The sequence below is a fragment of the Equus quagga genome, chromosome 11, assembly GCF_021613505.1.
Source record: "Equus quagga isolate Etosha38 chromosome 11, UCLA_HA_Equagga_1.0, whole genome shotgun sequence".
Classification (NCBI taxonomy): domain Eukaryota; kingdom Metazoa; phylum Chordata; class Mammalia; order Perissodactyla; family Equidae; genus Equus; species Equus quagga.
The window spans coordinates 110,108,636-110,120,035 of NC_060277.1; the positions used below are offsets into that span (position 1 = coordinate 110,108,636).

Below are 11,400 nucleotides of genomic sequence, written 5' to 3' on the forward strand. Positions count from 1 at the left end.
GCTGGGCTGCAGAGGTCGAGAGGAAAGGGAGCAGCCCCTGTCTTTGGGGACTTTGGAGTCTGGCGGAGGAGTCAGGCTGGCCGAAAACCTCGGCGCTCTCTCTCCCATTCACCTCCAGCTGCGGGGAATTGAGAGGGGGTGTGTCCACCACAGGCCATGTTTGTTTCCAAGCAGCGCCTCTACTTCCTTCTCTGGTACCCGGCTGGACAGCCTGAGGCCGTGCGCCTTCCTGGCTTCTCTTTGAGAAGGGCTGGAGCCCGCCGGAGCCTGGCACCAGCTGGTGCTTTCCTCCTGCAGAGAGGCGTTGCTTAACACTACAGATGAGAGCAAGGGCTCTGGATGCTCTCAAGCTCTGGGGTGTGAGTCCTGTCACTCACTAGCTGTGTGACCTAGAGCAAGTTAATTCACCTCTCTGAGGCCCAGTTCCCAACTATAAACCAGGGGTCATAACAGGACCTACTTCATGGGCAGTGAAGCTTAAAAGAGATGGTCCTTGAGAGAGCCAGGCGTTCTGTAGGTGCAGCCATTCTGCTCTCTGTCCAGTCCTGACATCACCTCTGGAGAGTTCTGTCCTGCCTGGCCTTCCAGAGAATCTCAGGAGCCTCCAAGGCAGTGGGAGCCAGAAGCCCTGGGTGGGGGCAGCCACAGCCTTGCCTCCTGGGCACCAAGAGGAGGGGGCAGGGGGGACTCCCCCAGATGGGCCTGAGTTTTCATAAGTTCTCCACCCCTTTCCAGAAGATCCCACCACCTCAGGGCAGGGTGGAGGGGCCTAGAGCAAGAGGAGGTGGCCCCCACCCTCAATCCCTGGACGGGGACTGTTCACTGTCCCCTGCTTTCTCTTGGTCTCCAGTGTGTCCTTAGTGACCGTCCCTTCTCTGAGGAGGCGACCACGGCAAGTGTGTGTGTGTGCGCGTGCACACGCATGCACGTGTGCTCTTGTGTGTGTGTTTTAGAGCATGCCAAAACTCTCTGTACAAAACTACATGAAATGGGGGCTCTGCTGGAATTGCTGATAAAGTACGGGACGGGGGGCGCACAGAGGAAGGAGCCTGTAATTCCTATAGGAGGAATACTGAAGGCTTCTTAGAGGCGGCAGCCTGGAGCCCTGCTTATGAGGATGTGGGATTCTGATAGCCAGCAAGCTAGGTCTTAGGAAAAGTGACCTTCTAGAGCACAGGGTGACTGTGACCAGAGGCCTGGAGGCTCACAGTCGTGTGAGGCAGACGGCAGGGGTGTGGGGTGCCAGAGGGAGGCCTGACTGTGGCCGGGGCAGGGCTGAGGCAGTCCGCATGCTGGGCCAGGACCTGTGGACTTGACCCTGTGGGCTGCAGCATCAGCCTTGGGGCACCAGTTCTCCCTGAGTGCTGGGGAGAATGTGGGCAGGCCTGCAGAGGGGCACGAAGGGAACCAGGCCTGTGTGCCGGCCCCCCACACCTGCCCTGTGCCCCCGCCTCGTGTGGATGCCCACCTCACTGCCTGCGTGCCCCCAGGCGCTGCGGGTGAACGGCCTAGAGCAACTGTGCAACAATCTCGCCAGCGAGCGCCTACAGCTCTTCTCCAGCCAGATGCTGCTGGCCCAGGAGGAGGTATGAGGAGCTGGGTGTGGAGGCGGCAGGGGGACACCCAGTTATTTCCCAGAACAGAGGCCATCCCTGGGAAGGAAAGGGCACTGCCCTGAGAGCTCTGCCCCAGTGCTCCTCGCGATGGGCCATCTCAGTCCTTCTGAGCCTCAGTTTACTCATCTATAAAAGGGAGGGTCATCCCTGCTCTGGCTCAGATGAAGTCCCCCCTGAACGTGGGTGGGCTCTGTAAACGGCCAAATGCTGGCTGTTCCCAGGAGGAGTGTCGGCGAGAGTTGCTGCCCTGGGTGCCCATCCCCCAGCCTCCGTGGGAGTCCTGCCTGGACCTCCTAGCAGACCAGCCCCACAGCCTCCTGAGTATCCTGGATGCCCAGACGTGGCTGTCCCAGGTGAGCCCCCAGTGGCGGGGACAAGGAGTGGGGGCCCTGATGCCCAGGCCGGAGCCAGCAGGGCCTCTCAGGGGAGCGACAAGGTGATGGAGTCCGGAGACCCTGCCCACGGCCTCTCAGCACAGCTTGGGAAGGCAGTGGACACACTGGGTTCAAATCCGTCTCTGGGTGATCTTGAGCATGATGCCTGACCTCTGAGTTTCCTCAAGTCCTCACTGCAGAAGGGGACAATAGTGCCCGAGGGACAGGGTGGTGGGGACTGTGCAGGGCTCATTTGGGGCTTGCGAGGGTCCCTCAAGCCTCTGACCAGTAGACCTCAAGCCGTGGTGTAAATCCTTGATGACTGCCTTCCACCCGCCCCTACCTAAATACCCCCTGATACTGTCCGGACTCTCCCCTACTTTACATTTTATGACACTCATGTCCTTGTGCAATGACAGTGTATATTTATTCATCGACTCTTTTCCCTGAGCTAGACCGAGCTCCATTAGCGCTGGGCCTGGTTGGAATGGTGCACGCCTTATCCACAGCGCCTGGCACATGTTAAGGGTTCATTAAATATTGAATGAATGAATGAGTGAGTGAGTGAGTGAGTGAATATGTACAGGAGCTGTGCTAGGGATAAAACGATGAGCAAACATAGACCCAGTCCCTCCCCTGTCAGAGCCTGCAGTGCAGTGGGAGAGAGCTGTTAATAACACAGACACAGAACCAGACACAAAATCACACCTGTACGGCTCGGTGAGTGTGTACAGGGCCACGAGAGCATGTGGGGCTTGGGCCGTTTCTGGGATCTGAGGTCGTGTAAACTAAATACACCGTCACCCCAGATACAAGATGACCCCCGTTTTCCCATTTAGATGTTGAAAATGAAAGACAAAAGTAATGGTAAAGTAGTCAGATGTGATTATAATAGTTCATTGAAGGCTGGCCCGGTGGCACAGTGGTTAAGTTTGCGTGCTCTGCTTTGGCAGCCTGTGGTTCATGGGCCCGGATCCCAGGCATGGACCTACACGCCTACACACCGCTCATCAAGCCATGCTGTGGTGGCATCTCACATAAAATAGAGGAAGACTGGCACAGATGTTGGCTCAGCGACAATCTTCCTCAAGCAAAAAGAGTAAGATTGGCAACAGATGTTAGCTCAGAGCGAATCTTCCTCACCAAAAAAAAAAAAAAAATCAATATAATATTAATGTAAGAAGTATCAATATATATTAGATATTAATATAACAACACATTATGTTATATTAATATATAACATTTGTTTATTAATAATCATACATATTTGAAATCTCTTATTAGATGATAGCATGTTAATTCTTAAATGATCTCTTTTCCCAGTTCACACTTCATAAAGGTTTATTAAAGCTTGTCACAGTCATCTTTGACGTCTCAGGGCCACTTTTGGAATCATGCAGCCTGATTTTCCAGGACTCACGGGTATCATTAGGTCTCCATTATTTGAAACAGCACTTTTTGAGTCCGTGTTGGGTGTTGACCCTGGAAGTGTGACCCCAAGCCACAAGTTCCCATTTATAGGACATTAAGGCAGGTGTTTCCCCATGCATTTGTTGTTATATGTTCCTTAGCTCCATAAAATAACCTCTTAGCGGGCGGCTTTTTCAAAGTAACTTTGAAAGACTTGTTTAAAAACACTGCATGGTGAGGCCATACTCCCTGTCTTAAAGTCCCCCGGCCCCATTTCTTTTAAATAATTGTATCGAGTGTCCTCCATAAGCCGCCGAGTCTCGTGTCGCCTGAGGCGGTTTCTGTGTGAGAGGCTCCTGTGTCTCTGAGGAAGCCCTGAGAGGTGGCATTTGGTCGCTGAGAAGAGTCCTGGGAGAGCGCGCCCTCCATGAGGACTCGGAGCTGGCGCGCCTCTTCCTGGCCGAGGAGCGAAACCGGCGCTCACCTTGTGTTCAGAGGCTGCGGGACCCGGGCCAGGGGGCGGAAGCACAGTCCAAGGGGGGAACAGCACGTGCCAAGGCCTCACGGAAGCCGGTCCTTCTCACCAGGCCACGGATCACACCTTCCTCCAGAAGTGCCACTACCACCATGGTGGTCACCCGTGCTACGCCAAGCCCCAGCTGCCCCTTCCTATCTTCACTGTGCGGCATTACGCAGGGACCGTCACCTACCAGGTATCAGGGTGAATCAGGGTTGAACTCAAGGGTGAAGCAGTGAGGGCATTGTGACGCTGGTGTCCCCTCCCAGAGCTGAGTCACCTGATAGGTGAGAGGAGTAAGTGAGGTGGGTACCTTCCAAGGCTTGGCCATCTGTCCCTACCTGGGCCCTCGGCACCACCTAGTTCTGAGCATCATTTATCAAGTTCTGGGTGAGAATTATGGGGTGGGAGGAGTCGAGGCCTTGGGACCCTCTAGACCAAGACGGGCAGAGCGTACGCCTGGGATCCGGCTCTGATAACCGCAGGCAGTCTGCTGCTTCTAGCCTCCATTTCTTCATCTGTAAAGTGGGGATGGAAATCTGTCCTATGGCGTTGTCGTGAGGATCAACACAGTCACACGGAGGTGGCTGCACAGGTGCATGGCACGTGCTAGGTGCGCACTGAAGGGACTTTCCTTTCCCCCTTCTGAGTTTCACAGCAACTGCACACGTACCCAGGAGGAGAGCTCCTGAGGGGAGGGGGCCTGGTATAAAGAGTAGGACCATGCGACTGGTTTGAGGTGGGGCAAGTCAGGTCAGGCTTCCTGGAGGAGGTGATGTGCTCTGGTTGTAGAAGAAAACATACCAACTACCCGTGAGTTACCCAAACAAGAAACACAAGGAGTATATGTCAACTATACCTCAAGAAAAACAAAAACAAAAAATCACATCTAAAAAAAAGAAACACAAGGAGATTGAATAAAGAAAACTATGAGACTGTATCAAAGGTCACAAAGGACAGCTTAAAAATGGCGGGACAAACCAAGTTCCTGCTGGGAACCCTAATACTGTTCATGCTTTCCTAGTTAATCTGGAAAAGTAATACAATTCCAGACAACACCCCAATGGCGTTTTTATGCGAGGAGGAGGAGGAATGACTTTTGATAAAATTATTCTGCAGTCCTATCTGGAAAATAAATGCATGAGAATAGCCAACAAAATATTGAAAAGCAAAAGATGCTGGAGGAATTTGTTCTACCAGGTGTTAAAACATTTTAAAGCCCTAGTAATTAAAAAAGTGTATTGATAAGGAACGGATCCATCAGCGGAACAGAACTGAATAGTAATAACAGGCCCAGGATGTATAAAGGAACTGGACACACGACCAAGGTGGCCTTTGGAAAAAATGTGGTAAAATGCACACCATGTAAAATTTACCACTTTGACCGTTTTTTAGTGTACAATTCAGGGGCTTTAAGTCCGTTTACAAGGTTCTGTAACCATCATCACTATCCGTTTCCAGAACTTTGTCATCATCCCCAAGAGAAACTCTGTTCCCGTTGAACACTCATTCCCCATGCCCCTCCCCCAGCCCCCGGGAATATCTGATCCTCTTTCTGTCTCTGTTAGTTTGCTTATTCTAGGTGTCTCATAGAAGTGGAATCATAACACACACACACACACACACACACAATCTTTTTGTCTGACTTGTTGCACTGAGCATAATGTTCCCAAGGTTCGTCCATGTAGCACATAGCAAAATAGGCCACGTTGGTTATCCATTTATCAGTTGATAGACACTTGGGTTTTTCTCCCTTTTGGGGTCCTGTGAATAACACTGCTGTGAACGTGGGTGTATGAGTGTCTGTTCAAGCTCTGCCTCCAGTTCTTTTGGGTCTGTAGCTGGGAGTGGAATTGCTGGGCCACATGGTAATTCTATGTTTAACTTTTTGAGGAGCCACCACACTGTTTTTCTCAGTGGCTGCACCATTTTATATTCCCACCAGCAATGTACGAGGGTTCCAGTTTTTCTGCATCCTTGCCGATACTGGCTATTTTCCGTCTTTTTAAATTCTAGCCAGCCTAGTGAGTGTGAACTATCTCATTGTGGTTTTGATTTGCATTCCCTAATGACTAATAATGCTGAGAATCTTTTCATATGATTCTTGGTCATTTGTGTATCTTCACTGGAAAAATGTCTATTCAAGTCCTTTGACCATTTTTGAATTGAGCTGTTTGGTTTGTTTTTGTTGAGTTGTAGGAATTCTTGGAACAATCTGGATATTAATCCCTTATCTGATATGTGATATTTTCTCCCATTCTGTGGGTTGTCTTTCCACTCTCCTAATAGTGTCTTTTGACGCACAAAAGCTTTTAATTTTGATGAAATCCAATTTGCCTATTTTTCCTTTTGTTGCCTGTGCTTTTGGGATCACATTTAGGAAATCACTTCCAAGTCCAACGTCATGAAGCTTTCTCCCTATATTTTCTTCTGAGTTTTACAGTTTCAGGTCTTACATTTCGGTCTTTGATTCATTCATTTTGAGTTCATTTTTATATAGGGTGTGAGACTAGAGTCCAACTTCATTCTTTTGCATGTGGATTTCTAGTTTTCCCGGAATAATTAGTCGAAGAGACACAGGTGGACTTTTAACTCAGAGGGGAGAGGCTGGCTTATTGGACAAAGGCACCAGCGTCCACACGCAGCCGTCTCTCCTTGGCTTCCCCTCCCCTCCCCACATTGTCTCTTGCAGGTTCACAAGTTTTTAAACAGGAACCGGGATCATCTGGACCCTGCCGTGGTGGAAATGCTTGCCCAGAGCCGCCTCCAGGTGCTCCTGCTAGCCCTCTCAGGCCCCGCCCCTCTACACTCCGTTCCCCCATTCTGCCCTTGCCTGGGCACTTCTGCCCAAGGGTCTCGCCCGCAAGCTCCTGGCACCTTGGGCCGTGGGCTGAGCTTGCCAGGGTCTGGACTCTGTGAGCAGGCCCACCTGGCTCCCCGGCCAGCTCAGCCCGCTCTCGCCCCACAGCTGGTGGGCAGCCTGTTCCAGGAAGCAGAGCCCCCGTCTGGGGGAGGTCGAGGCAAACCCACGCTGGCCTCTCGCTTTCAGCATTCCCTGGGGGACCTCATGGCCCAGCTAGGCAGGTGAGAACAGTGTCCCCCAAACCTGACCACAGGGAGTTGAATGGGCGGCCAGTCTGTGCCCAAGTGACCCCCCTTCCACCCATCAGGAGCCATATCTATCTCATCCAATGCCTCAACCCCAACCCCGGAAAGGTGAGCTCACCCAGCACCTGGCCCCAGAGCCCTCCCACCCCTGCCCTGCCCTGCCCTTCTCAGTCCCCAGCTCCTTGTGCCCTGCGCCGAATTCCCCACAGCTTTAAGCCCCTGACTCCAGCTCTCACGGGCTCTGTCCCATGGCCGCAGCATCCAGGCCTCTTTGATGTGGGACACGTGGCAGAGCAGCTGCGCCAGGCAGGCATCCTGGAGGCTGTGTGTGCCCGCAGTGCCAACTTCCCTGTGCGCGTGCCCTTCCAGGCCTTCCTGGCCAGGTAGGACCTCAGGATGGGGCAGCCAAGGGCCCAGGCACCTCGGGGACAGGACTCACAAGGAAGGCCCCCTGCAGTGACCGACAGACCTGGGGTTCCTTCAGGGTGGAGGCGGACCCACTTTCCCAGGGACCCTGGGCCCGGCATCCAGCCCTCCTTCCCTTCATTCTCTCTGTCTCTCCTTCTCTCCCCGCATCCCTCTCTCCTTTGACTATTCATTATCCCTCTACCCCTCCATGCCACTGTTCATCTGCCCCTCCGCCATGCAGCAAAACTCTCCTGGGTGCCTGGCACACAGTAGGTGCTTTCCAACTCATGGTTGAACTTAGAGACTGAGTAGACACCAAGGGGCTCAGGATGTTAAACAAGCGTGCAGGGAGGTCCTCGCTGTGCTTGTTCCAACCTCGGCTCTGTCCTTGGGGCAGGTTCCGGGCCCTGGGGACAGAGGGGCAGGGAGAACCCTCTGACCGGGAGAGGTGTGGTGCCATCCTGAGCCAGGTGCTAGGGGCTAAGTCACCCCTCTGTCACCTTGGAGCCACCCAGGTGGGTGTGTGTGTGCAGGGGGACAGGCAGGGCTGGAAAGGGAGAGGAGCATTCTGGGACAAACAGGGACCAACTCAGGATTTGGTGGTTCTTCTGGGTGATGGGGAGATAGAGAGGGGCAGGGCAGCATGTGTCCCGGGCATCCTGGGAGAATAGACTGTCTGGCTAGAAGGGAGGAGGCTGAGGGCTCAGGAGAAGAGCAGGGTGGGCCCTGGCCCCCTGGCACTCACGCCTGGCCTTCCTGCAGCCCTCCCCTCTGCCCCCAGGTCCTGCTGCAGGAGCCGGGCTGGCAGCAGCTGCAGCAGCACTGGGCCCAGCGGCGCTCGCAGATGTTGCTCACCCTGCACCGAGGCCTCCTCACCTGCATCTCCCACCAGCGCCTCCGCCTCCTGCCACGGATGCAGGCTCGTGTGCATGGGCTCCAGGCCAGGTCTGCAGGGGTAGGGTGAGGCCGTGGGCCTCCTCAAGGTGGTCGGGGAGATGTAGGGTCTCAAAGCAAGTCTGCCTGCACCAGTGCCACCCCATCAGCACTGGACTCTCCTTGATGGCATCCCCGCCCGTGCCCATGCAGTCTCTGTTCGAATACCCCCAGTCATAAGAAGCTCATTACCTGTTGCGACCGCCCGCACCTGTAGTCTTGACTCCTTGAGAGTTCTCTTTTCTAGTCTGTTCTTCACTCTGCAGCAAGAAGGATCTTGTAAAAGCATGAATCAGGTTGAGTGAGGCCCTGCCTGCCTCTCCAGCCTCAGTTTAGGCCAGACTTTGACACTCCCGGCTCTTTGGACTCGCTCCTATAAGGCTTCCCTCCCCCTTCTCACCTAGCTCCCTCCCTCCCAGTCACGCTCACAGTCTGTCTTCACTCACTCACCCGACAGCTGTTTGTCGACCTTCTTCTCCGTCTGCCCTGGGCCAGACGCTGTGACACGGGATGAAGGCCGAGACGGTGCCTCCCGGACTAGCTGGGGAGTCACATGCAGACAGTAGACCAGCTGCCAGTCACCCCAAAGGTGATTGCTGAAGCGCTGAGAACAGAGTGAGGGAGTGCCCTGGACACCAGGGAGCTTCTGGAGAGGGGGCACCCGCCACCACTATCTATTTCTAAAACATTTCCGTCACCAACGGAAACTCTGTCCCCATTAAGCAATAATCCCCAGCCTCCCTCCCCCCAGCCCCTGGTAACCTCCAGTCTACTTTCTGTGTCTGCGAAGTTGCCTGTTCTAGATACTTCACGTAAGTGGACTCATATAGTATTTTTTTACGTCTGGCTTATTGCACTAAGCATAATGTTTTCTTTCTTTCTTTCTTTCTTTTTTGCGGAAGATTAGCTCTGAGCTAACATCTGCTGCCAATCCTCCTCTTTTTTGCTGAGGAAGATTGGCCCTGAGCTAACACCCGTGCCCATCTTCCTCTACTTTATATGTGGGATGCCTGCCACAGCATGGCTTGATAAGTGGTGCATAGGTCCACACCCAGGATCTGCACCAACAAACCCCAGCCGCCAAAGCAGAATGTGCGAACTTAACCATTGTGCCACCGGGCTGGCTCCAAGCATAATGTTTTCAAGGTTCATCCTTGTCATAGCACGTATTAGAACTTCATTTCTTTTTTAAGGCTGAATAATGTTCCATTGTATAGATAGACCACATTTTGTTCATCCATTCGTCCGTCAATGTACATCTGGGTTGTTTCCACTTTTTGGGTCCTGTGAATAACGCTGCTGTGAACATGGGTGTACAAACGTTTGTTCAGGTCCCTGCTTCCAGTTCTTTTGGGTCTGTAGCTGGGAGTGGAATTGCTGGGCCATATGGTAATTCTATGTTTAGGTTTTTGAGGAGCCACTGAACTGTTTTTCTCAGTGGCTGTACCATTTTACATTCCCACCAGCAATGTACGAGGGTTCCAATTTCTCTACATCCTTGCTGATACTTATTTCCCATTTTAAAAAATTCTAGCCATCCCAGCGGGTGTGAAGTGGTCTCATTGCAATTGCCTTTCTTATGGTTGAAAACTTCTGTTTCCTTTCCAGTGAACTATTTGCTCCTAATATTTGTCCATTTTTAAAAAATTATTTTACTGAGGTCATATCGGCTTATAGCATTGTATAATTTCAGGTGTACATTATTATGTATCAGTTTGTGTATAGACTGCATCGTGCTCACCACCAATAGTCTAGTTTTTATATGTCACCATATATATGTGCCCCTTTACCCCTTTCACCCATCTCCCACCCCCTTCCCCTCTGGTAACCACGAATCTGTTCTCCTTATCCATGTGTTTATCTTCCACATATGAGTGAAAACATACAGCATTTGTCTTCCTCTGTCTGGCTTATTTCACTTAACATAATACCCTCAAGGTCCATCCATGTCATTGAAAATGACGTGATTTTGGCTTTTTTATGGCTGAGTAGTATTCCATTGTGTATAAGTATATAGATCACATCTTTATCCATTCATCTGTTGATGGGCACTTGGGTTGGCTCCATGTCGTGGCTTTTGTGAATAATGCTGCAATGAACATAGGGGTGCATAAATCTCTTTGAATTGTTGATTTCATGTTCTTTGGGTAAATACCCAGTAGTGGGATAGCTGGATCATATGGTATTTCTATTTTTAAGTTTTTGAGAAATCTCCATACTGTTTTCCATAGTAGCTGCACCAGTTTTCATTCCCACAAGCAGTGTATGAGGGTTCCCTTTTCTCCACATCCTCTCCAGCACTTATTACTTTTTGTCTTGGCAATTATGGCCATTCTGATGGGTGTGAGGCAATATCTCATTGTAGTTTTGGTTTGCATTTCCCTAATAATTAGTGACGTTGAACATCTTTTCGTGTGTCTGTTGGCCATCTGTATATCTTCTTTGGAAAAATGTCTGTTCATGTCCTCTGCCCATTTCTTCATCGAGTTGTTTGTCTTTTTGTTGTTGAGTTGTGTGAGTTCTTTATATATTTTAGAAATTAACCCTATGTTGGATATATGATTTACAAATATTTTCTCCCAGTTGTTGAGTTGCCTTTTCATTTTGTTCATGGTTTCCTTTGCCTTGCAGAAGCTTTTTAGTCTGATGTAGTCCCATTTGTTTATGTTTTCTTTTGTTTCCCTTTCCTGAGTAGACATGATATTCAAAAAGGTACCGCTAAGACTGATGTGAAAGAGTCTACTGCCTATATTTTCTTCTAGGAGTTTTATGGTTTCAGGTCTTACATTCGAGTCTTTAATCCATTTTGAGTTAATTTTTTTAAAAAGATTTTATTTTTCCTTTTTCTCCCCAAAGCCCCCCGGTACATAGTTGTGTACTTTTAGCTGTGGGTCCTTCTAGCTGTGGCATGTGGGACACCACCTCAGCATGGCCTGACAAGCAGCACCATATCTGCGTCCAGGATTCCAACCAGCAAAACCTGGGGCTGCCAAAGTGGAGCGCGCGAACTTAACCACTCAGCCACGGGGCCAGC

The 11,400-nt window shown here is 51.1% G+C and overlaps 1 protein-coding gene across 16 annotated transcripts in view; it reads left to right on the forward strand.

The window, feature by feature from the left end:
* Positions 1-11,400, forward strand: part of MYO15B (myosin XVB) — a 33,875-nt gene that overhangs the window by 6,167 nt on the left and 16,308 nt on the right. For 6 of the 16 annotated variants that reach the window (XM_046677354.1, XM_046677356.1, XM_046677359.1 and 3 more), the window contains 7 exons: positions 1,491-1,586; positions 1,838-1,969; positions 3,988-4,113; positions 6,610-7,001; positions 7,235-7,408; positions 7,831-7,948; positions 8,196-8,378. In XM_046677354.1, the coding sequence (XP_046533310.1) occupies positions 1,491-1,586; positions 1,838-1,969; positions 3,988-4,113; positions 6,610-7,001; positions 7,235-7,408; positions 7,831-7,948; positions 8,196-8,378 (1,221 nt within the window). Of the gene's footprint in view, positions 1-1,490; positions 1,587-1,837; positions 1,970-3,987; positions 4,114-6,609; positions 7,002-7,087; positions 7,134-7,234; positions 7,409-7,830; positions 7,949-8,195; positions 8,379-11,400 lie in introns of all 16 variants that reach the window. The other 10 variants (XM_046677366.1, XM_046677368.1, XM_046677365.1 and 7 more) reach the window with 9 other exon arrangements.